Source organism: Fukomys damarensis, unplaced genomic scaffold (assembly GCF_012274545.1).
Source record: "Fukomys damarensis isolate Sample0158 unplaced genomic scaffold, DMR_v1.0_HiC HiC_scaffold_24, whole genome shotgun sequence".
Taxonomy (NCBI): Eukaryota; Metazoa; Chordata; class Mammalia; order Rodentia; family Bathyergidae; genus Fukomys; species Fukomys damarensis.
The window spans coordinates 70,784,837-70,810,892 of NW_022900936.1; the positions used below are offsets into that span (position 1 = coordinate 70,784,837).

The 26,056-nt window shown below is 47.8% G+C and overlaps 1 protein-coding gene and 1 long non-coding RNA gene across 5 annotated transcripts in view; one reads left to right on the forward strand and one right to left on the reverse strand.

Annotated features, from left to right (window-relative positions):
* The window catches only part of Srgap3 (SLIT-ROBO Rho GTPase activating protein 3), a 227,324-nt gene that overhangs the window by 85,147 nt on the left and 116,121 nt on the right, over window positions 1-26,056 (reverse strand). For all 4 annotated transcript variants that reach the window (XM_010618756.1, XM_010618750.1, XM_010618742.1 and 1 more), the window contains exons 3-4: window positions 21,037-21,199; window positions 3,259-3,321 (exon numbers count right to left, since the gene is read on the reverse strand). In XM_010618756.1, coding sequence (XP_010617058.1) covers window positions 3,259-3,321; window positions 21,037-21,199 — 226 coding nt within the window. The remainder of the gene's footprint in view (window positions 1-3,258; window positions 3,322-21,036; window positions 21,200-26,056) is intronic.
* LOC117283270 lies at window positions 23,257-24,429 on the forward strand. Its single transcript, XR_004514260.1, has 3 exons — window positions 23,257-23,350; window positions 24,060-24,205; window positions 24,354-24,429. It is a non-coding gene; the product is annotated as an uncharacterized LOC117283270 (long non-coding RNA).

Sequence of the window (26,056 nt, forward strand, 5' to 3'; positions counted from 1 at the left end):
GTTGGTGGGAGTGCAGACTGGTGCAACCACTGTGGAAATCAATATGGACATACCTCAAAGAACCAGGATTAGAGGTTCCATTTAACCCAGCTATCTGGGTATCAGATACTCTGCTGGCTATACTTCCAAAAGAATTAAAAGAATCATAACACAGCAATATATGTGCACCCATGTTTATAGCGGCACAGTTTGTAATAGCTAAAACTTGGAAACAGTCCAACTGCCCATCAGTTGGAGACTGGATAAAGAAGATGTGGTTTTTCTCTAAAATGGAGTACTACTCAGCCATAAAGAATGAGAAACTAGAGTCATTCATAGGAAAATGGATGCATATTGAGGCCATACTCTTAAGTGAAATAAATAAGATACACATATGTAAATACCAAATAGTTTCTCTGGTGTGAAAATCTAAAAGTGTAAATAAGACCCAAATTGTATAACTGACAATGTAAATAGGAAGAAAAGGGCTGAAGAAAAGGGCTGTAGGGGAAGTGGGAAGGGTAGGGCAAAGGAAATAAGGGAAAAGAAAAAATATGAGAAAAGGAAAAAATGGAAACAAAGTCTTTGCAAATAAGGAAGAGTGGAGGGGGTGAAGGGAGGGCAGGGGTATGGGGAAAACTGAGTACCAAGACCTGTCATGTAAAAGTACAAGATCCCAATGATGTATGTAACTGTACTGTATACCTAAAATGTACCAATAAACTCAATGAAAAAAAAGAATACTCGTGATCTGTGGTTGATGGAACCCTCAGATGCGGAACCCTCAGATCCAGAACTCACAAATACAATGAGCCAACTGCACTAAAGACTCAGTATGTGGCACACAGCAAATAACTTGGGGTGGGGATGTTACTGTCACCCCAAATCCCCTCTCCTACGGGCGTTGAAGGGAGAGCTGCTGACCTGCCCTGTGGATAGCTTGGGCACCCCCTACACAATCCCTGCTGGACTCAGAGCACCATGAAAGACAGAGAGATGCTATCATGCTCCAAATTCTGCAAACTGCCTGGCACTGCCCAGCCCACACAGCAGAAAGATGTCCACCCCCACTTGTCACAGTTGACACTGAGCCCAAGGCCACGCAGCTGCTCAAGTTGAGTTCTGTGTTCTTTAGTAGTGTTACTCATCAGACATCTTACTCCCAAGAGTTTCTGCGGGCACCAGGGCCAGGTGTAGATAGCAAAGATCCAAGAGAGTTTTACATAGCTGCTGTAGGAAGGAACTCAAAGATTTCAGGTGGCACCTCTCTGAGGTGGTGGGGTTTGGTCTGAGCCTCATAACCAGTATGATATGGGCAAGCAGAGGAGGAAAGAGGGTGACTCCAGGCAGATGGGAAGAAGCAGAGACAGAAGGTGATTAGGATGAGAGAGAGAGAGAGAGAGAGAGAGAGAGAGAACGCTGGAAAGAGGCGCCCCCTGGAGGTGGGGGCTCGCTAGAGACCTGATGAGAGTGCAGGGTCCCGGGTGTGGTGGTCCCGGGCTGGAACACTGAGGAAGATGGTGATCCCTTCAGAGAGGGTCCAAAGTATACAGTAAGAGTGTACACTGAGGTCCATCCAGTGTGGTCAAGTCCTCTGCAGAATTCTGAGTGGGGAATTTCCATTCAGGCTTACACACCCCTCTCTCTGGCTTCCTCCTAGGTGAGTGTTTACATCAGCCTGCACCACATCCAGGAAGTGTGAAATAGTGATGATGATGGGCACAGTAACATTCAGAACCTCCAAAGTGCCAAGCCATTTTCTTCTAAGTGTGTCTCACATACAACGTTGTGTAGTAAGCAGTTACCATCCGCTCTCCACACCTGTGGATTTAACCTACTGCAGACAGAAAATACTAGGGGGAAAAAAAACTGCATCTGTATTGAGCACGTACAGACCTTCTTCTTGTCCCTAAACAGTTTAACAAGTATATGCATGTCACATGTATTAGGTATGAAAAACAATCTAGGTGCAATTTTAAAGTAGATGCAGACGTAAGCCACTGTGCCATTTATAGAAGGTACCTGTGCACCCACAGATTTCAGCAAGCACAGGAGGTCCTGGTACCCTATTGGTACCTAGGGATGATTCACTGTCTTCTCTATTTAACTGCTGGATTTGAACAACTATGTTTTACACCAGTAGGCTATTCTACCCCTCAATGACCAGCCGGCGCAAAATTTTATATCTTCTCAAGAATACAGTTCTTCCTTCACACTAGAAATGGCCCAGCTGAAAACTCCAGGACTCAACTTTTGCACCCTGGTTTGAAACTACAGGATTGCAAGTTTCAGCTTTTATCTAAAGGCTCTCAGCCCACTTCCTGATTGGGAAACCAAGGCTCAGAAAAAAGCAAATGTCTTGTTCCAAGTCCCCACAGTGACTGGAGTCTGAATGAGACCTTTGACCTAAGGTCCAGGCCCGGTGTAAAGGCCAGTAGCTCCTGAGGGTTCTACTGGAGCTGGCTCTGCAGTAGGTGAACATGGAAAGGTTAGGCCAACAAGGAGCAGAATCCCTTACACACACACACACACACACACACACTTCTAGGGAGGAGCTTTGCGAAGAACTTGTATATATTTGAGACATAATGGTCCCACCCAGCTCTGATTGTCACGGGGGCGGGGGGCTGGCACCCTAGCTACTGTGGGGACCCCTCCCTTACCCCCAGGCCATCCATAGCCCTCTCCACATTCCTCACCAAGGAAACTAAAGGTCGCCCAGAGCACTGAGCACTCCTGCACCACTGCCTCAGAGTTTGTGCCCCACACCACTTGCTGGCTTTGATTCTAATACCCATCTCAAGTGCAGTCAGATCCTGACTCCCAGGCCATCTGAAGCTCAGCTCTGAGCCAAGCTGTGCTGTCTAGAAGCCGTGCCCCAGATGGCGGGAGGGCTCGCCCATTGCCTCACATCATCCCCAGGCCGGGGCTTCACTCTGTGGCCTGTGTCACCTGACTCCTAAGCCCACATCCCCGCTGTCGGGAGCCTGCACACCACACTCCCCCAGCCTCATCTGGCATCTTTGGCTCTCCTGGGTAACACATTCCATGCCTGGTAGGTCACTGGGATCTCAATGAGCTCTGACCAGCTCAACACACTCAGCCCCAAGTCCAGTGCAAGGAACCCCAAGTTGAGGCTATGCATCAGTTCTTCCCTGAAACGATGCCCCACTGTTACCCCGGCATGAGACACAAAGGTCCACACTCACCCCAGGCCTCTGCACCCCTCCACCCTGGACACTGAAGACAAGAGGCCCAGGCCCCCACAGCCGAACTTACTGTGTACAGCTCGTTGGTCACCTTCAGGAGCTCCTCATGCATCTGCAGGCCAATCTCCTTGCTCTGCAATGTGAAGGAACAAGCGTCAGTACAGAAATGACCAACATCTGAGGAGATGGAGATGGTAATTACCCCAACTTCACCACCAGACCGCGTGTACACATAGAATGATCACACATTATCGTGTGTAAACACTAGGTGCCATTTAAACATTTCTTAAATACAAATAATCTTTTTTTTTTTTTGGTACCAGGGATTGAACTGGGGTCCTTGTGCTTGTGAAGCAGGTAGCAAAACCACTGAGCTAAATCCCCAGCTCCAGCATTTCTTAAATATCAGAAGGAGAAAAGTTTGCTGGCTGTACTTACCACTTTTTTTTAAACATAGAATGGCAGGGATATCTGGAATGGGGTAGAAAAGGGTGCAGAAATCAACATAAACATCACTGACCTTGATCTGAATTCAACTGGTGTCCATGAAACAAAGTCCTAGAAAGAAGCTCCTTGCAAAAGGAATTTCCTAGTCACATAACTCGAGGAACTCTGCCTCACTTCCTTACCCTGTGACTCAGAGACTTTAACATATGAAAGATTCTTGGGAGCCCCACAGAATCTTTCTTTATCTCTGTATCCTAAACTGGTACCCCAAAACATGTGTTCCTTGCTCTATATTTATTAATATCTCAAGAGAATGGGGCTACAAGTGGCACATTTTGAGAAACAGTGCTCTCATGAAAGTAGATGTGTTTCAGTCTTGATTTGCTCCCATGATTTTCTATCCCCTATTCTTCCCCTTTGGAATAGGAGTGGTTACTCCATGCTGTCGTACCTTGGGATTATATAACCTGTTGTTGGTTTCCCCCCCCCCCATAGGTTCATAGATAAAAGTTTGCCTTGAGTCTCAGAAGAGACTTTGACTCAGACTTGAAGAATGCTGAAACTATTGAGACTTGCAGGAGGGAAATGCTACGTTGCTGGCTGTGCTCAGGATAGCTATCTCATGTTCACTGCAAACTTGCTATTGTCTTTATTTGAGATTAGGTGTGTTTCAAGGAGATATGTCTGGTTGTCAAGCTGACAAGGGGTGGATTGTGGCTGTTCATTGGGATATTGATCTTATGGGATTAAAACTGTTCGGGGGATCAATAAGCACCCTCTGGGTGTGTGGGTGTACACAGGTGTGACCTTGGGTTACTATCTACAGTCCCTGGCCCCTTCCTATTTGGCTCTGTTTTCCTGCCCTGCTTCCTTCTGCCACACTACTTCACCATGAAGTTCCTGCCTGGGAGCCAGCTGACCTGGGCTGAACCCCTGAAACAGTGAGCTGAATTAAACCTCTGCGCCTTCAGCTGTGGGTGTTGGGTATTTGTCCTAGCAATGGAAAAATCTAACACCAGTTTAGGCCTCCTTCCAGCTCCAGTGACTAAAGAAAGGGAGCCCAATCCAAAGTAAAGTGGAGCCTGTGCAGAACTTTCTGTGCAGAGATCACCAGGGACCTTCAGCAAAGTTCACGAATTCATAGTGGTGCTCAGTGAACCCAAACAGCCACCCCCACCTCCTCTTCTCTGTGCCTCTCTGAGCAGTCAGAGTCAGTCTCCTCTGTGACTCCGACCTCCCGAGACTCCAGACTTTCAACACCTCCCATGCATCCTCTCTGTCTGCAGATGCACTAACCTCTCTAATACCTGACATCCCGATTTTTACATGTATTTTTGTGATCTGAACTTTGTCACAGATAAATGCACATGTTTTTCAGATGCTGTCTGGAAACAGTCCATAGATGTATGAACATACCTTTGGCTACCGCATGTTGTCTCATTGCACAAATGGGAGCACACTATGCACACACCTGCCCCTTGCTTTTGCTGCTTAGCAATATACCTGAGAGTTTTCCCATTGCATCCCCTAGTCATATTGTTGCTTGGGATTCCATATACCAGGTGCATTGCTGATCAGTTTAACCAGCTCCATAGGGATGAACATTTAGGTGGCTTCTGGTGGCTTCAAACAATGACACAGTGGGCATCCACATACTACCACTGTGCACACTGGCATGGATCTCTGCAAACAGAGACCCTGTCCAAGAGGCAGCTCTGCTGGGAAGAGTTCTGCTTTCAGAATTCCTCCAGCATTGCCTCCCCAGCCCCTGCCCCAGCTGGCTACCCTCACACACTCCTGGTATTGGTGATCCGTGGACACGTCTATAGCTCCATAGACCTCTCTCCTGGGTTCCACCCTGCCTGATCTTGAGCCCAAGATCAAAGACATATTTTGCAAAACAGAATGGATGGGATGTCTCCCCGTCACATCAAACTCAAAGTATTAAAAAGTAAACTTTTGGACCAGGCATGTAGCTCAGTGGTGCCACCGCCTGCCTGGCAAGTGCAAGGTCCCAAGTTCAGTCCATGATACCAAAAATAATAATAAATAAAAAGTGAACCCTTGAAGTAAATTCCTCCATCCCTCCGTTTTGTATGCTGAGATAATACCTTCCTGGGCTTGCCAACTGGAAACCTTGGGTTTATCTTTGACACTTTTTATTCCCTCTTCTTTAATTCAACTAATCGCTATGTCCTGTCTTCAAACTAACTGCCCAGTCCTTTGTTCTCTGTAGCAAGTAATGGAGGTTCCCTGACTATCACCCATCCCTGCCCTGCCACACATCTGGCCACACGTCTGGCCCGGCATCCATGCCTCCTGCCCAGTTCTTCTAGGAAAGTTGATCCTATTCCGGCTCAACATGGTACATTCTTCTTTGTGTTCTTGCAACCCAGGGGTAAGTATATGACTTAACTGCGTTGCAAGGGAGGACTTGTGTGGTTGAGAAGCATTAGCCTTTCTACTGTGCTAGCAAAAAGCATGCAGCCCCAACTGCTACTGCAGGCATTTTAGGACCAGAAGAGAAGCTGCCTTAGGACAAGAGCGTACAAGGAACCTGGCTCCTTTTGTGACCCCCTGAGCACCTGACTGAACTGAGAACCCAAGTCTGCCTTCCAGTTGTGTGGCTTTATTGGCTAAAGCCACTTTAAACTGGGTTCTCTGTTTCTTGCAGCCTAAAGCCCCCTAAGGGATCCAGTCTCGTTTCCACCCCCAGTTCCTGAACCAAGCCCATCTTCACAATAGACCCAGGTCTCTCCCTGAAGCTTCACTCTTTGCATTAAGCATCATTCTGCATGCCCACGCTCACAGAGTTTCCTACACATATATTTTATGGTGTACTTCCAAATCCTCCCCGGTGTCTACAGGATCAGGTCTCAGCTCCCTAGCTTGACGTCCAAAGCTGCATGTGATTTCCACAGCCCACGCTTAGAGTGGAAGTCACATGACTTCCATTTTCTCGTACACAGTGGAGGGGTAAATTTTGGAGCCACAGTGACTCAGTTTGGAGGCACGGCTTTGAGTCATTTACTCTGTGGCAGCTTTGCTTCCCTGTCTAGCTGTGAAATGAGCACCTGTTTCTGTAAGCGGAGGTGTGACAGTCTTTCTTGTCTGCTGGCTTCATCCCTCACCATTCGTCTCCCCTGCTGGAATGTAAGCACTTTGAGGGCAAAGACTTTCTTTCTGGCAGTAAATGCTCCAAACCCCAACTGCTGGGAGTACTGTTGGCCAATGGCCAGAGCTGATTGCTCCCTTTAGGTATGGCCTGAACAAAGGACCAGGACAAGGTGTCTGGTCCTCACCCATATGAGCACGGTTTCACCCAGGCTGATCATTGCAGGGCATAAAAACCTAACTCCCTTGTTCGAACCTGGACAGCCATGAGAGGCTGTTCATCACTGGGGCCTCTGCAGTGCTGACTGAGGCTTCCACTCAGGCTTCGCACTGCCTTTCCTGCCCTCCCACAAGCACTCCCTGATCATTCTCCTTAGATGCCTCTCAGTGTGCCTGTCAGTACCCATCTGCTGCATCTTTGGTGCTCCTTTCCACAGCCCTGCACAGAGCCTGTCGCATTGTAGGTACTCATTAAATATGTTTGTTGAATGAAAAAATGAAGGGGCAGTTCCTTTAAGCTTTGGTTTCCTTATTTGTAAAAGTGGGGTGATGTGACAGGGATCAGAGTTCCTGTGAAGGTGGCAAGAAAAAATACACATGGCACCACCTGACACTAGATGGGGCACAGATGAAGTACTCAGAAAACTCACACAGGCTGAACCAACACTCATGAGATGCAAGCAGTGAGACCCAGCAAGTCATCCAGAGGGGAGAACACAAAACTAACTCTTTCATCAACTCCTCCATTCACAATCTCCCCATGTCAGCAAAGCAGAAGGTCAAGAACACACAGAAGTCTAAGGAAGAAGGCAGAAAGGGGCATGGAAGAGCATGAGATGGAGGAACTGGGGAGTACCCCAGAGCCCTCTTGCCTGATGTGGATGAACACAGACTGTTATAATTCAGATCTATGATTTCCCCCAAAGGTTCAGAAGTGGGGCTTCTGGAAAATGAGGGCTGTCACACTCATCAGTGAATTGTTCCATTGATGAGTTCACAACTGAAAGTGCTGCTAGGAAATGGGACCTGGTTAGAAGAGGTGGATCAATGGCCCATGACCTGGAAGAGTTTTTCTATTCCCTTCCCCTCTCTCTGCTTCCTGGATGCCCTGAGATGAGCAGCTTCCTTGGCCAGACCCATTCACCATACTGTTTCTGCCTTGGAGTCAGCTAACCATGGACTAAACCCACTGAATCCATGAGCCAAGTGAACCTCTCCTTTAAATTATGGGTATGGAGTATTTTGTCCCAGAAATGAGAAGGCTGACTAATTCTTCACCTTTGGGTAATGGGAGAGTGGAGGGGCAAACACAGCCCAAGCAAAGGCACAGAGGAACACTGTACTGCAAAGACAGAAGCACAGGCGGGAGATACACAAAAAATGGAGGCTAATGGGGGGGCTGGCTTCCTTCAGAGTGGAGCAGGGAGCTACTGAAGGTTTTTGAGCAGGGGAGCAGAATGGGCAGGTCTGTGCCTTAGAAAGGTGTGAATGTGCCCAGAGCATGGACTGGACTAGGGGGGGCTGGACGTTTTTGCTTGTTTCATCAATGGGACTCTCAGCCAGCAGAGGGAGCTTGCCAGGCTCCTGCTTGCTGACTCCTCAGCAACGAACCCAGGATGGGCATGTAGCAGGCATTTAACTCGCAGCCACTGAACTCTATGATATTGAAACACATCATCGCTGTTATTTTTAGGATTGGAGTTGGAGAGGAAGGGAAACACTCTCGACCATAGTTCTAAATATTACTGAATGCAGAACCCTAACTAAACATTCCACCAGGACCAAGAGGCCAAACCCTGATGATGTCCTACAAGCTACCACACCCAGCTCTTGGGCAATGTGCCAGTCCCTGTTATCCACATTCTTGCATCACTCTAATGCCTGCCAAGGTCAGGTGGCGAGCTGCTTCCCTCCTGCCCAGGGAGGGTGTAGATTGCGAAAAGGACACTGTTGGTCCATGGAGGTGCAGCCAGGCAGCTGTCGACTCCAGGGCTAGAAGGACTCAGCCCTTTCATTCTGACCCATACTGGCTAACCAACCTCAAGAGCTGCCCACCAAAAGGCAGGTGTCCCAGCCCTCCAGGCTCCTTGACCTCTTTCTCTGCCCACCGCTGATACCGGTTCAGCTTCCTTGGGAACAGATCACTCTTTGCCATGGGTTATGTATATGGTAGCAGTGTCCCAGAGGCTGGTAGCATCCTCTCTCTTCAACCCCAACTTACAACAACTGAACTTATCTCCACACATTGCCAAATGTTCCCTGGGGTACAATACTGCCTTAGACTGAGACCTCTACCTGGCAGCTCCCATGGCCTGCAGCTGTTTTGTTTGGCCATTAATGCTTTCAGAAAATCTGAATGCCTTCCTAATGTTTAAAACTCAGGACACTGCCCCACAAATTTCCATTTTTTAGCTTTTCTGGGAATTCCAGATGATCAGCATCCTGAGCCCCTTTTCAAATATAGCAGTCCTTTGGTCTGGCTACAGGGACCAGGGTCTCCTCTCACCTGGCCGCATCCTCTATCTGACCCATGGAGACATTTGAGAGTGTGGCCCCCTCAAACTAACTCAGAGGCAGGTGGTTGAACTATCACTCTCACCCAGGACTAGGATTAGTCTTCCTAAGCACTAATGTTTAAACATAAGCCCAAAGTCATATGGTGATGGCATCTGGAGATTATTAAGATTAGGTGAAGTCCTGAGGGCGGTTACCCACCATAGATGAGTGGCTTTAAAAGAGGATCAAGAGACCTCAGCAAGCACTGCCTGTTCTGCCTTACCACACAATCCCTGCACCACCTGGAGTCTCTGCAGAGTCCCTGCCAAAAACGAAGGGCTTTTCTGGATATGACCCCTTGACTGGAGACCTGCCAGCCTCCAGAACTGTGAGCTGAATAAATGTATGCTTTACAAATTACTCAAGTCTGTGGTCTTCAGTTTCAGCAATGGAAAGCGAGCTAAGACAATGTCTAAAAGCAATACCTTCTTAAAATCTTGGGTTTAATCATAAAATTCCTCCCCCTTTCTTTTCTCCAAAGGAGACCATTCTAAACAATACTCCCAAACATGACAAAGGGCAAAGGTGGACACCTTAGGTAACTCAACGAACCTGTGGGACCTCTCTTCCGAACACCAAGCCCTGCTGCACCAGGCCTGGCCCTTTCTTCACTCTGTTGGAGCAGATGTTCCCAAGCTGGGTTAGGCTCAAGGACATGCCATTGATTTTCCCAGTCGTGGTAAAAAAGAAACAGATACAACTAAACAAAGACAAGAGCTCTTCATCTCTTTCAGGTCTGGACAGATCCTTCACTGCCCTTCCACACTCTAGTTTGTTTGCTCATCCAACCACAAAGCTTAAGATCTGTTTCTCATTTAAATGCATGATGTGTGTGTGAGCACTGGCAAAGGTCTCAAGGCACATGGCAGAGGGATGGGGCCTTGCCAGCCTGTCCTGCAGGTCAGTGCACCTCAGGACACAGCAGCCTCAGCAGCTGAGTGCCCACCTCCTTCGCCCAGACATGTCTTAAGTCACCAAGAGCCACGCTCTGTGTCCTTCTGCCACCTTTGCCACCAACATCCTCCTTAGCCCTGACTCTGCTCACCTTCCATCCAGATCTTTGCTAGTCTCCCCTCCTTTCCTCCTTCTCTTCATGTACCTAAACACCTCCCTCCCCTTCTCCTCGCCTCCCCTCCTCTCTCTACTCCCTCTCCCCGCCCCTCCACTCCCCTTCCAAGATTAGTGTGAGTCTCCTCTCCTACAACACCAAATGGTGCCACCTATTCATTTTTCTGAGAGGCTGAAATATAGATTTGAGTACCAACCTCTTCCTCTTGGGCAGTAAAAGGACTGGGCTACTGGGAGTAAAGAAGCAGGAGGATCTGGACATGTATCACAGAAGTAAAGGCCTTGGTTGTACTTGGCAGCAGTACCATCAACGCCACCCAAGAGCCTAGCAGTGTGCTGGTATAATGAAGAAGGGGAAATGCATCTCTAAGAATGAGTACTTGTGGAGCCAGGCATGGTGGCAAACGCCTATAACCTCTGCACTCTGAAAACCTGAGGCAGGAGCATCTCAAGTTCAAGCCCAGTCCAGGCAACTTAGTGAGACCCTGTTTTCAAAATCAAAAATAAAAAGGGGCTGAGGGTGTAGCTCAGTGTGAAGGCCCTGGGTTCAAACCCCAGTACTTACCCCCCAACGACTTTCTTTTAGAGACAGGCTGCTTCTCCAAGCTTCCTCATGCTAAATGCAAACTGCCACACCTTAGGCCCCACAATGAAGAGGATTGGATAGCACAGCCCTCTGGGCTAGTGCTGGGCTACATCTACAAATGCACATTTCCTGCCTCTGCTCTGCCCTCCTCTGCTCAAAGAAGGGAAGATGAGCTGCCCTCCCACAGTGGCCAAATTTTTTAAAAACTCATTTTTTCATTTTCATTGGCTTTTCTCACAGTTTTGATGGTAGGCAGGAGAACCAACACAGGACCCCGGACAGCGAGGGTCCAAAGTCATGCCTGACTGGCCCCCAGCAGCAACACTGAGGCTGTTGGCCAAGCCTCGGGCCCACCATCCTCCCTCCCTTCAAGGCCCCCAGTGTCTATTAGGACCATCTCTGCCCTGAGTAACCTAAAGTTCCTCACCTAAGGAAATCTAAGGGTACTCCATGGCCACAAGCAAATAAGTGACTGATATGATTAGGGCAGGAATTCATCTCCAATAATAATATTAACTATCACTGTTACCATATGCATCATCGTTCATTAATAACATTGCTTAGCACTGTTACTACTAATAATACTCATTTCTATGGCTAAAAACAATACTAGCTTCTGGGCACAACACTTCCTGCTTCCTAAGACAATAAATTACTTAAGTTGAAAATATTAGGACACAAAGACTCAGAAAGGGGAAAGCAATTTACTCAAGATTATAGATCTAATAAATGTGCCATTCCCAACCATTCCCCTCCATTGCTTTGGTCGGGAAAGCTAGAACTTTAAGTGCTTTTCTTTTCCTTTTCCCTAAATACTTTTTTTTAATTCCAAAACATCCTCTGCTTCCTCCTTAGTAAGGAAAACATGATGGCATTTGCCAGGCTCTGCCTTAGATCACTACAAACAGATCACATGCGGAACCCAGTGGCGCTCTGCAATTTTCTGGTTACCAGGGACTGAGTCTGGACCACCCCCTGGCTTCCCAGGCAGGCGTGAAGTCAGATGCAGAGCTGGGACCCTGTGGGCCCACAACATGCTGCAGAGTAGTCTTTCTTGCCTAGCTCCCGCAATCTTTTCTTTGCCTTGAATCTCTTATATAGCGATAAGGAGGTAACTGCCAACGATAGGGTTAAGAGCCTGCCTCTCATGGGAAGCATGACAAGGCTGTCTTCCTGAAAACCTAGGATCTATGAAAACCTAAAACTGCTCAATTTGAATACTTCTTTCCTTGTCTATGTTACCTGCAAGGTAACTATGAATTCTGTTAGGCTGATTGTTCCACTTAAAACATTATTGATCACTTCTTACCGCTAGACCACTGACTACTTCAACCTCCTTGCCATTTTATATGCTGATCTTCTGTTTTAGTTGGGTTGTTTATGGATGGGATATAAAGATTACATATTTCAAAAATGTCTTTACCCATGTATTCACCCATCCACCCTCCCCTTTTCCACCTTGCACTGACCTAGCCACTCATCCATCCGTCCAGTCATTAATCCATCTACTCATTAATCTACCATCCTTCCCCGTCCATCCTTTCATTTATCCATCCACCCACCTATCCAACCCACTTATCCATTCAGCTATCCACCTATCAACTATCATTCACCTGTCCCCTCACCCATCCTTTCTTTCATTTTTATTTCCACATCACCCTCCCTGATCCACACCTCTATTATCTTTCACCATTAATATGCATATAAATGTATTTGTATAATAATATGTAACTGCTCTCCCTCCCTCCAATGTCTCTCTCTTCAAAGCCATCAAAGACACTACACCAAATTAGTCATCCTTAAATTTGATTGATTGCTTCACCTTCTATTTAAGAACTTTGAATGAATCTCTAATGTCTTCAAAATAGGATCCACCTTCTCAGGCTGGTCCCCAAGGGCCTCTTTGGACTGTCTCTCATCTACCTTTCCTCACTCTTCACCCTTGAATTCAATCCTCTAACCCTGCATAAGAGTGGAACAAACAATATTGGACACCCTGAATGTACCTCCCAAACTAATTATAAAGATTTTGCCATATTTGCTTTGAAACTATTCTTAAGAGCCAAAGTGTTAGAGATAGAGTTGAAGTGTTCTAGGCTGCCTTCTTTCTCTCTTTCCCCAACTATTTTTCTGAGGCTGGTGTGTGTACACTGTCCACATATGTTCCAGACACGTGTCTAAAAATAAGAATGATATAAACTACTCATTTGTGTCCTAAATTTTATTAAAAAATCATATCATAGCTTGCTTTTTCCACTCAATACTGTTTTCAAGTTTCTAACCACGTTGATACTTGTATGCCTGGTTCTTTCTTCCTCACTGTTGCAACACATCCCATGGTGTGACTCTCCACAGCCTGTTTAACCATTTCTTGGATGGACATTTGAGTTATTCTTTTCTGTTTTTCTACCACACACTCTACTGCTGCAAACAGCATCATGCACAGTTGTACATGTGCAGCTATACTAAAACAGCTTCAGGTTAGAGCTAGAAGGGGAGTCGCTCACTGGACAGCCGGTTCTAAAATTCTGTACTGTTACCAGATCCTGCTTAACTGTTCTCTAAAGGCACAGGCCAATTTACATGTTTCCTAAGAATATGTGAGAGTCCCTAGTTCTCTGCATTCTTGTCAGCACTTAGGAGTGTTTTGTCAACCCACTGAGAGTCAAAGACCATTTAACTTTCATTTTTTGGTGACTTACCCCATTCATATCCCTTACCTATTTTTCTGTTGGGTTGTTTACTCTTTTCTTATTGAGTTGTAGAATCTGCTTTCATATTACAGGTATTAACTATTTATTAATTCTTTGCAAGCCAAATCTCTTTTCTTTATTTACAGCCACTCGTCTATCCAGTTATTGTATAAGAATTCTATAGAAGTTTTTTGAATTTTTACCTAATGAAATTTATAAATATTTTCCTGAATAGGGTATAATTTTCAAAATGTTTTCTTTAGGCAGCCTTTTCCTACCTCAAAGTTTTAAATATTATCTACATTTTTTTTCAAAAGCTTTGCTATTTACCTTTAACACTTTCATTTATATAAAAGTATTTTAAACTAATATAGAGACTTTGTTTTTATATCAAAAAGTATGTTTTTCTAGTGTGTAGTATATATATAAAATCAGCTTCTAAAAAACTAAGATATGGACAAACAACCAGTTAAATCAGCCAATCTACCAAATAGTCATGCTTTTCTCTATGTTTTGCAGGGCACTGCTGCTGTGCCCATGAACCTACTTATGGAGGGCTCAGCTCCCAAGCTCTTTCCTGTGTCTGTGCCATTGGTCAGTGTGTCTAGCCAGCTCAGTGTTCCCTGTTTACTGACTATTGCTTTAGATGAATCCTCGAGATTTGATAAAGCCAATGTCCCAACAAATTTTTTTTTTAATTCTTGAAAACCTAATTTTCTTATTATGGTACAATAGCTAGAATTTTAAAAACAAGAAAGTCTTAAAACAATCTTCAAAGCTAAAAATAATAACAATAATTCTGAATAATTCATGGGCAAAGAAGAAATTAAAATGGAAACTATGAAATATTTATCCCTGAATGACAATGACAGCATCACATATCAAAACTTCTGGGATGCAGCTAATTTGTAGCATCAGTGACATTAATTTTCAATCATTCTTGTTTTCTAATGTATGCATTGAAATGGCATTTTCTAATTGGATATGGCTGGCACACAGGAACGTTGTTAATTTTTGTATATTGATCCTATAAGCTGCCTTTGTGCTGAACTCTTCAGGAGGAAGTACAACGTGCTGTTGGTGTTCTGCAAATACCTTTTGTCAGACTATGCACATTCCTATTTATTTCTAATTTGCTAAGAGTTTTTGTCTTAAATGCTGAAAATCTAAAAGTGTACCATTGAAAAGTTAAGAAAGCCTCTTCCCTTCACATTGTACTAGTCAATAAAGCAAAAAAAAGTGATAAAAGCTCATAAAAGAAGTAACAAAACCATCAACACTTCGAAGCGATGGTTTCCTGACCTTATTCTCGCTTATGACCCCACACAGAACCTGTGCCCTCTCAGTAAACCTTTCTCCATCCCATCTCCAGCCTCGAGCCTCACCGCATTTCTTCTTGGAGCCCCATCATCATCTGACTGCTTTCCCACCATGTCCCAAGTAGGCATTTCGTGCCACTTTTAAACCTTGCAATAAACACAGGAAAGAGGCTAATTACAAGCTGCACTGTGACACTGACACAACACCTCATTAGGGAATCGAGCCGAGCTCACAGGCTGCAGATTTGCAAAGCAGAAATTGAGCCAGAGCCTGGCCTTGACCCTAGCACCTGTGCTCCACTGCCCACCTCTTCACAGCACAAGACCCAGACTTTTCAACCCACTGGCCTCTGCCTCTCATTTCTCCCAAGCTCCGCATCACCCCAGAGGACCCTGCACTACTCAGATCCCACGCAGGACTTTCAAGTACCTTTTCAAGAAGCCTCACAGACAGACACCCTTGCTGTTAGCCCTCTGTTCCTCGTAGGGCCTGCCATCCTCCAACGACCAGTTGACACATGGGTGGGAAGACCCAGCCTCCTCGCCATAGTCAGGATAGCTCTGTAGGGCCCTGCCAGCTCCAGAAGCCAGCGGAAGCTTTCCGCACAGCTGCCCACTGCCCAGCCTCTCCATTGGTGCCTCCTGCGTTTCCCCTTTTCCCAGCGGGGAACCCAAGTTCCTTCAACCCAAGCCTGATCCTTCAAGACTCACTGCAACTGCTGCCTTCCCAACATCAAACCTTTCCCTGACTTCTGCTCCTTCTGTTTGGCCCACGGTGGTGATGTCCACTGCTGCACACTGCATCCCAAGGAAATACTCACTGCTCATACCTGTCTTACACTTCCACAGTACACCATGAGGTCCCTGAGGGAAGGCTCTGAGCCAAGTCCCTTTCTATGTCTTCCTTGGCACCAGCCTCTACTACTGTGTGTGGGATCTGGACTTGGGAACACCTACATTCAAACTCCAGCTTCCACCCCCATCAGCTTCTGTAAAATGGCGTGGTGACGGCATTTTCCCCTTAGGCCCAAAGCATCAAGTGTACCCAGAATGCTCAGCCAAGGGTGGAGAGCACAATAAGCACTCACTAATCATCTGTTTGCCATGGCTGTTTCCTGCCATGCTGGCATTAATGTGTGTGCGTGTGTGTGTGTGTGTGTGTGTGTGTGTGTGTGTGTGTGTTGGATGAGTTGGGAATGCCTGCTGATGCTGGGCTGAGCAGGCTCATCTCCCTGGGAGACAATAGAGACAGGCTGGAGGCGCCTCATCCCTTGGCAGCTTTCCCACTTTGTTCCCCTTGCCCTGTGCTGCCCTCATAGCTGGACCCTCCACCCTGCAAACCCTCTCTCTCCTTCAAGCAAAAACATGAAAAATAAACTTGGCTTTGAATCCAAGGCCATGGATGCTTTTGATCTCTGTTACAAAGAAAAGCAATTACTGGACACAAAAGCCCTGATTTATTTATGAAATGGGACGGACATCTTTGGGGCGGGAGTGAGAAAACTCACTTAAGACGGAATCCTTGTGGCCACACAGTGAATGGCTGCTTTCAAACACAAGTCCCTGAACGCCCTCTCCTCTCTGCGAAGAGTCCTTCCTCATTAGTGCTTCCTCCTGAACACCACGGCTTCCATCAAATTCACATCACGGCTGGGGCAAGTAATTAAACTCTGCAGGCATCAGAGCATAGCATAATGGATGGCTATTGTTAAGGACACTGAAGAAAACAGAACGAGGTTGAAAATGGAATGGGCTGCAATGCCCAGCCTCAGACACGGTCAGGGCCTGGAAGGGAAGGTGAGAGAGATGCCGCAGAGCCTCCCAGCTGGTCTAGCACATCACACTGGGCCAGGAGTACAAACTCTGAGTTTAGGGCCACCTCAGTCTACTCGTTGGTCAGAAGGACATGGACCAGATAAGCCATTCTCCAAGCGTGATCCCCACACAAGGGGCACTAACAGCTCCTGGAAATTAATTAGAAATGCAGATTCTCAGGCATTCCCTGCTCCTGTTGGATCAGAAACTATCAGAGGGGAGCCCAGCCATCTAGGTCATTCTGATGCATCCTACACAGCCAGCATGCTGCACTCTGAGCTGGTCAGACCTTCCCAGAATACTACACCTGCTGCTAAATATTCACATCTGCGGATCAGAGAAGACAGCACAGTCCTGGGAAGATAACCAAGGTGGGGAGGCAGAGTGCCACTGCAAGGAAAAACTAAGCCTAGAGTGTTTGCTTACTGCCAGGGAAGACCAAGACAAGTAGTTCCGATTTCTGTCTTCCAACAAGTGACAGGGTTTCACATGGATTCCCTCAGGGGTGTGACTGGAAGTCAGGACCTGAAGCACTGTAAGATTACCTTTCAGCGTTAGGAGAATTTTCCACTGATCACGATTGTCTCAAATAGAATAAGCCATTGTCCTACAAGGTAGTAAGCGCCCCCTGATGAGGGACATCTAGCTGAGGAAGGTGGACATCTATTGCTTCCTTTCCCCCTCTTCTTGAAGGGTTCCCCAATTGTTCTGGGGAAGCCTCTCCTCCATTCTTGTGGAGTTGACTGTGCATCCGGCTTCAGAGGTAGCATCCTTCCCAGGTTAGTCACTTGGAGTGCCACATTTCCTGGCCACAGGCAGGGCTTCAGAAGTGAGCACTCATGCAACCTGTGCTGAGCCCACTGGAGCCTGGGACAGCCATTTCTAGGAAGAGGAACTTGAGGTGGGCAGTATATAGTCCCAGAGCAACTCAGGGCCATCTGATCAACAGGGAGAGTCACTTGAGCCCCCTCACCCCTCAAAAACTGGAAAGAAAAAGTGGAGTGGAGTTGCAGAAAGACTAGGTTCTGATAACATAATCTTTGTGCCCCAGAAACCAGGTTCATCCTGGAAGAGCTGGAAAGTTCCCTCTTCCATTAAAGCAGTAGAGCTGCATTTCTGTTGCATTTGACGGGAAGAGCCTGGACCTCTCTGCATGGCCCCTAAGATCTCTTTCCTTTTCACTGTACTATAGCTGACTCATGCATCCTACTGAAAGCAAGGGCCACCTGCCTGGGCTTCTGGAATTCAGAGCTATTTCTAGTCATCAGAACAGAGCCCCCTGTGAAAGGGGACATGGAGAATGAGGAAAAGGTAGCTATTAAGCAGGCAGGCTGGGCAGCCATCCAGCCCCATGCAGGGACACAGCCTGAAGCTGCTTCTGCCCCTGCACCACCTGCCCCAGCAGCGAGACCCAGCAGCAGGGTGAAGAACAGCATAGGCATGGGGCGGGCTTCTGTTCTCAGCCAACTTTCTCTTAATGAGCATCTACTGGGTACCACATCTGTGGAGCACCTCTCCTGGTCAAAGCACCCCAAAGTCGGTGGTGGTGTTACCATTCCATTTCCCAGATGAGAACCCCGAGGCTCAGCAAGGCTTGCCCAAGGGTGGTCAGAGAGAGGCAGTTCAGAGACAAACTCCAAATCATCAAACCCACTGCTGACAAGAGGCGAAAGCCACCACCTCTGGGCTCTGCTCATGGCATTCCCTCCTCCCGTAGAGTGGGGTGATGGGGAGCCCCTGTCTGGTGGCCACAAGGGCCCCCAGACCCCTCATCACACACAGCACGCTGGCCTCAGTTGTCAGGTCATATACAACCGATGTGACACAAAAGGGCTGCACCAGGCCCCAGCCTGTCTCTCTCCCGGTCCACGGGGGCTGGGTCATTCCCTTTGTTCCCAGGAGCCTGCCCGGTAACGAGGCAGCCAGGAGCTCAGCTGTAGACAGTTTTTCATTATTTTCCACCCTGTTAACCTCCATCACCAGTCAGGCTGCTGTCAGCCTAAATGGGAACTGAAAAGATTTATCTCACTTGTCCCAGGGCTCAGCTCAGGAAAAAGACCTTCATTTCCTAAAGGCCCGGATGACCCTTTCTGTGTGAGTCACCTCCCACCCCAGAAAAAGCCATTCAGAATCAGCAGGTGAGGGCTGGGGCTTGTGACAGGACTGAGGATCCAGACCAGCGGCCCTCTGCCTCCCTGCAGCCAGGCTTAGTACAGCGCTGGGTGATTTTTTTTTCCACTGTGTATTTACCTTCCTAATTATGTTTGCTTATGCAAATATTAAACTTAAACCACACTTCATAAACACAGCCCCAGGAGGAGACCAGAAGCACACTGTGTGGGGGGAAGAAATTAGCCTATGACTACAATTTTGGAAGTAATCCTCACAGCGGACAACCCAAACCCAGACCATGAGAGATGATTATACTGTGTTCCTAATCAGCTTTTCCCCTTCCTTGTGCTTCTCACGATCCTCAATCACCAAATCTCTAAAACTGGCACTCAGAAGAAGTGAGCTGGGTAGTAAGTGGCCCTCACAGTAGTCTAGACCATAGCCAACTTCCTCTGAGTACTGTCTGGGGCTCCCCTCTGTCCTGTCCACCTTCCCAACATCCCTGGGAGTATTTCTATCCCCATCTTACAAGTGAGGAAATTGAGGCACGGAGAGTTTAAGTAACACACAGTTAATAAAAGATGAAACTAGAATCATGAGTCCAAGTATTTAAGAAATCTGCACCTAGAGGCCACACCCAAAACAATTTGTCACTAATGCCTCTCTCCTCCACACACACCAGTGTTTAATCTTCGCACTGCCCTGGGGAAGAGTGAATTAAACCCCACTGGATAAACAAATGATGAAGGCCAGTGGCTACGTGACAAGACCATTTTACATGTGAGGAAACTGGTATTCACAGGAGTGATTCAGTTATACCCACATATACACAGCACTCAGAGTACACTCAGCACTGGGCAAGGGGCTCCAGATACACAGCCTCCAGAGACATAAAAGGACATGGTGGCACGAGCCTGTAGTCCCAGCTACTCAGGAGGCTGAGGCAGGAAGACCACTGAAACCAGCCTGGGCAACATAGTGAGACTTTGTCTCAAAAAGTTGAGAAAGAAAGACATTTTTGACATGGGAAAATTGTGTAACAGGGTGTTACATGTCTTGTAAGGTGATATAAGAAGGTAGTGCTATCACATGATCTCATTTGAGAAACATGCTTAGGTACACTATAAAATGGATGAATTATAAGCTTTCATAGAAAATATATTTGCATATGTACATCTAAAGAAATACCTGGAACATTGAAGTGATTATTTCCAAGTGATAACATTTCGGGTGGTTTTAATTTTTGCATGTGTGCTTATCACTCTTCTTCCTGATTCCCTTTGATGCATGAACACTGCTTGCCTAGCTGGCAAAGAATTGCCATTCTTGAGGTGGCAGTGGCTGGAGTAGCTGAGAACACACAGACTTGCAAGGCTTATCCAGAGCTTCCTCTGCTGGGTAACTTCCCAAAAGAATCACACCACAGCAATATATGTGCACCTGTGTTTAAAGCAGCACAGTTTGTAATAGCTAAAGCTTGCAAATAGCCCAAATGCCTATCAACTGGAGACTGGAGGAAGATGTGGGTTTTTTATTAAATGGAGTACTACTACTCAGCCATAAAGAATGAGAAACTAGAGATATTCATAGCTAAATGGATGCACATTGGGGCCATACTTAAGTGAAATAAATAAGATACATGTGTAAATGCTTAATAGTTTCTCTGGTGTGAGAAACAAAGTGTAAATAAGGATTAAAGTGAATAGTTGATAATGTGAAATAGGAAGAAAAGCTGCAAAGGGGTAAGAGAAATGGGAGGGAGGGGAGGAAAGAAGGGAAAGAAAAAAAAATAAAGAAAGGAAAAAATGGAAACAAAATCTTTGTAAGTAGGGAGGGGTGCACGAGTTGAAGGGAGGGCAGGGGCATAGGGGAAAAAAAAGAGCCAAGATACATCGTGTAAAGGTACAAGTTCCCAATGATAAATGTAAATGCATTGAATACCTAAAATGTACCATTACAAGATTTGGAAAAATAAAAAAGGCTTACCCAGAGCTCAAACCCAGGGCTACAATCCCAAGCCCAGCCTTTCACACTGCCCTCCTAGTCCCTTGTTGCCAGCCATACCTGCCAGGGGCAGTGTGTCACCATGCAAGCTTGGGGTAGAGACCCCGGGCCGGTGAGCTGTCCTGCTTGCCTACCTTTTTGAAGAGTCTGATGACATCCTCGCTGATCTGAGAGAGGCGGACAATGACATTATTCATGAAGATGTCATTGAGAGTGGCATGGTCTCGGCTCTCCCTCCGGGTCTGATGTAGGACCAGATACCAGCAGTTCACCGGTGACAGGAGGTATTGGTCTTTCCTGTGGAAACCAAGACAGCTCAGACTGGCTCCTCTAAACTGTCATCATGTTTACATGGTCACCAACCTCTGCACCATACCCCTCCGTGGCCACTTGGATTATAAGACATTAAGAGCTAATGCGACCCTCTATCGTTCAGAGCAGCACTGCGCCAGAACCTGGCCACATCTACAACTTTAAATCCTGGGCCAGCAACCTCTCCCTTGAATGTGGCACTTGCTGTGTATGCCTCCTACTTCTAGGATCCACGTGATTCCTACAAGGATACAACGGAAAGAGTGACAAATGGACACTTCTTCCCCTTTCCTGTCTCCCTGACCCGAGTGCCCCCTGGCCCTCAACCCCTTCATTCTTCCCAGGAATCTCTTGGCCCCTGGAAACACAAGCCTGTGCCTGTGCTGGAGTGGCCAGGAGGCCCTGGAGGGTTCAGGTTCTATATTTGGCGAGAGGGGTCAAGTTCTGTCCTGAGGTGCTTGATAAATTCTTAGCAAGCTCTAGCTGGGCGTGGTGCTGAAACAGGTGCTCTGAAAGTGCTCCCCAGCAGCACTAGTGCCCCCTGGCAACTTGTTGGAAATACACATGCTTCAGCCCCACTGGGACCTGCAGAATCAGAAACATGAGATGGGGCCCAGCAATCTGGGTTGTACCAAGCCCTCCAAGGCATCCCTAGGCAGTTGAAGTCTGAAAATCACCAATCTACATCCCTCTGCTTCCCACACAGATGAAGTGGAAGATCTGTGGTCTCTTAACCATACTTTACCAAATACCCCTCTTATTCCCTGTCCTCCAGGATAGCAAGGGGAAAGGCAACTGAAAATCAAAACCCCAGTCAGGTTAATGCTCTTATCTTGCCACATGGAGTAACTACACAAGACTTCTCGCCCTCTGCCCTGAGCGTGTCTCCCACTCTGCTTTCCAGGGTGGAGCAAGACATGGGAAAGGCAGGACGGGGGTCAGGGGAGGCCACGTAAGAACTTCAGAGTACCCAGGGCCTTCCTTGCCGGCCCCTGTTCTGAACAGAGCCACTGCAGGCACTGGCCAAGGTTGCTCTCTGAGGAAACACAGACACTGTGATCAGTGTTCGTGAGGAAGGCAACTCCGCTGACTCCCTGACGACTGCACCCTCCTCCCAGGGTCATGTGCAAGTAAAAGTGCACTTGCACAGGTGCTGCCCCCTCTTTCACCTTCCTTCCAACTCCGGAGGCTTGGGAAGGTGGGTTGGGGGCCCCCTTGACCTCAGGGTACTTCTCCTTCTGTTACCAAAGGGGAGAGGACAGCAGGAATTCAAACACAGGGACTTCAATTCAGATGTGGAATAGATGTCCCGGGTACTGTCTCCGGAAGGGGGAAGACAGCAAACATTTGAGACGTGTTGCTGTGGGAGAGAGAAGTAGGCTTCTCCTTTGCTCAGTTCTTGGAAAGAGCAAGAACATGGAAGCTCAACCCTGTGTTTGCTCTGACAGGTCCTGGGCAGGCTGTGGGCACCCACACAAGATGGGACGCTGAGCTCCCTGGGAGGTGCTGCCAGCTGGCTGTGGCAGAAGAAAGAGGTAGAGAGGAAGCAGCAGGAGCCCACAAAGGGAGTGTGCAGGGTACCATTTGGCTGGGGGAGCCACAGCAGTCTCCACCTTCCTCCCTCGCACTCTGTGCCACCATGAGGTCCTGTAGGTTTTCACCCCAGGTTCTTCCCCAATGGCACATGCTGTCCCCACCACTTGGAGTGTGCCAGCTCTGTTCCTCCCCTGGCTGTAAATGACACCTAAGACAGCATTTCCAAAATGTGGCTCCCAGCCCACAGCCTTGGCATGGTTTGGAATCTGCTAGGAATGTAAGTTGTCGGGGTTGCTGTGGACCTCACAGCCAGAAGCCCAGCACCTGTGATTCTGATGTGCACACAAGTTTGAGGACTTCTTGGCTAGCGTTTGGATCTGGTGTGTCTGTTGTGTGTGTAATTGCAAGGTGGTGGGGCCTTTAAGAGGTGGAGTGGGGGTGGGGGTGTGGTCAGATCTCAGCCTCTGCTTCCTGTTTCCCATTTCCTGGCCACAAGGTGAGCAACTTTGCTATATCACGCATCACAGCATAATGTACCATTGCCCACAATTGGACTAAAAGCAACAATCTGCCCCAGCATGGACTGGAACCTTCAAAACTGTGAGCCAAATGAAACTTTCTTTCCTGTAAACTGGTCATCTTGGGTATTTGTTATAGTGAAGGAAAGCTGACTAACAGATTCCACCTTTGGTTTCCATCTCCCACCCCTCACCCTAAAGAGAGTTCTTGGAGAGCAGGGTTTGTTCCTGCTGTAGCTACCACATTCAGTTCCCACCAACACAGCTACCATGGAGCAGATGCTGTGCAAGAGAAACCCACAGGAATAAGTCACATTTATGGTGGGTCTTGAGGATGTGTGGGAGTTTTTCCAAATGATCTAGGGCAGACAGGGGATAGAAGGAAGCCTGGATGGCAAGAATTGTGAGTGCAAACTAGTGAAGTACCTCAGGCTCAGGAGAGCTAGAATTCCAACCATACTAGTGGAGGGGTGTTCGGTGTGAGGTTAGGAGAATAGGGGTCACAGAATGCCAGGCTGAGGTCCTGCCTGGGACTTTATCCTCTAGGCCTGAACCTGTCCTGCGCATTGTAATCAGCAGGGCAGCTTCTAAAAACCAGCAAGGCCGTCTGAGCCAGAACGTCTGGAGGTAGAGCTTAGGTTGGCATTTTCAAAACACTCTTTAGGAGATTCTAATGGATATAGCCAGAGGTAAGGATGACTGCTCCAGAGAGTAGGAAGTCACAGAAGTTACTTAATTGTAACCGGCCCTGCAAAATTACACTTGAAATTTTAGATTTTTTTTTCTTTTAGAGATAAGCGACTTCTCCGAACTTCCTCCTGCTGAGCACATAACCAACGCCCAGAAGTGACAGGACATGCAGGTGCTGATGCCAGGTGGCCACAGAAAGAGGAAGAATGAGCTGAAGATGGCTGGATGTGATACAGCAAGTATGGAGGTCTGCATTCTCTCTCTGCCCCTCCCCTGTGTCCCTTACTGTGAAAGACCTTGCCCACCTGTACACACAGAGATGGTGATTTGATGCAAATGGGCCCCTTCATCCCCTCTGAGCTAGTTTTAAATACATCCTTTTTTCTTGTTTACAGAGATATAAGACCTCCTTTGATTTGGTCGGAGGCAAGCAGATGAACCTGAGCGGCCAGTAACAGCAAGATGTAACAGTGTAGGTCTGGGAAAAAATCACTGGGCATGGACTGGAGGGTGGTGGCCCAGGTGGGTTGTTGTGGCATAAACCGGGAGAGGGTCTTGATTCAGGAGCAGAGAGATGACAAGATTTAGGGGTGGCACTGTGGCCAGAGAGAGCTGGATTCGACAGACCCTCACCAGGAGTCGGGCCATGTTGAAGACTCCCTGGAAACAGGCAAGGACGGAAGAAGTGGGTGGGGATTCTGAGCTCTGGGTCTCAGGCAATGAGGTAGGTGTGAAGGCAGGAATGGAGATAACCTGCAAGGGAAGAGCTGGGCGTGGTGTGCACACCTGTGATGCTGGCACTCCAGGGGCTGAGGCAGGAGAGCAGTGGGTTCAAGCCCAGCCTAAGCAATTTAAGGAGACGCTGTCTCCAAACGAAGCGTGAAAAAGGGATGGGGGTATGTCTCAGTGCACAGGCCCTGGGTTCGATCTGTAAAACAAAAACTACAAAGGACAAATAGGTCTGGGCAGAAAACAGTTTGTCCCGTTTCTTACCACCTCCTGGTTGGGGAGGCTGGGAGGAATGAAGAAGAGATGAGGTAACTGCGCTGTTAACTAAACTGTTCTGGCGGCTGAGCTCAGCCTAAAATTAGAGCACTGAAGAGCACAGGGGAGCTGGATGTGCAAACCTGGTGGAAGCCACAGCCAGAAGGGGAGTTTCAGAGGGAAGGAGGAAGACAAGAGATCCTCGAGTGGCTCTGAAATGGTGGGGCAGGGCCAGCAGTTAGGTCACCTGGCCAGAGAAATGTGGTGAGAGAAAGGGGACAGTGGCTTCTTATTAGAAACACCTCCTCTCAGAGGAGGTGAGGGAGGAGGAAGGATTTCCATGTAGCAATGGAGGCCCTGTTGTGTTGAAGGCAGCAGATGAAAGGGCTGGATTAATTCAGACGTTCTGTTCACTGCGCATGCACTCCTGTGTGTGTGTGTGTGTGTGTGTGTGTGTGTGTGTGTTCACAACTGTGGCTGCATGTGCAGCAGAGACCAGAGCTGGTGAGCTGTCCACTGAGGAGAGAGGAACAGGCTTCCTTGTCAGGGTGGTCATGGGAAGAGGCTGTGGGGCAGAGGCCCACATGCGGTTCTGTGGGTTTTCACCCCAGATTCTTCCCCACAGGGACAATAGCACATGTGTCCCCACCACTTGGAGTGTGCCAGCTCTGCTCCTCCCCTGGCTGTAGGTGACACCTAAAACAGCATTTCCAAAATGTGGCTCCTGGCCCACAGCCTTGGTGGTCCTGGAGGAAAGGCTGGCACAGCCAGCTTTCCGAACGGAGGAGACCCTTTCTGGGCCAAGCACAAAAGCCGAGTTGGAGTTCCTCATGGGGAGCTTTCCAAGTGGGGAAACACCATGGCCGATGCCCCAGCAAGAAGCAGGAATGGGTGTATTGGTGAGTTGAGGGGCCCCGCCAGGATGTTCTGGAGTGGAGCTGGGCCACAAATGAGACTGGAGGATGAAGCCAAGTCCACGTGGCAGGGCCTTTGAGTCTCAGGGAGCAGAGCGACCTCTGAAGGGTTTGGAGGTCCATCCTCAGAGCCTCACTGTGGCTCTTTCAGAGAAGAGGGGCGGCTTGGGGTGCTGCACTACATGGTAAATTGGCTGGAC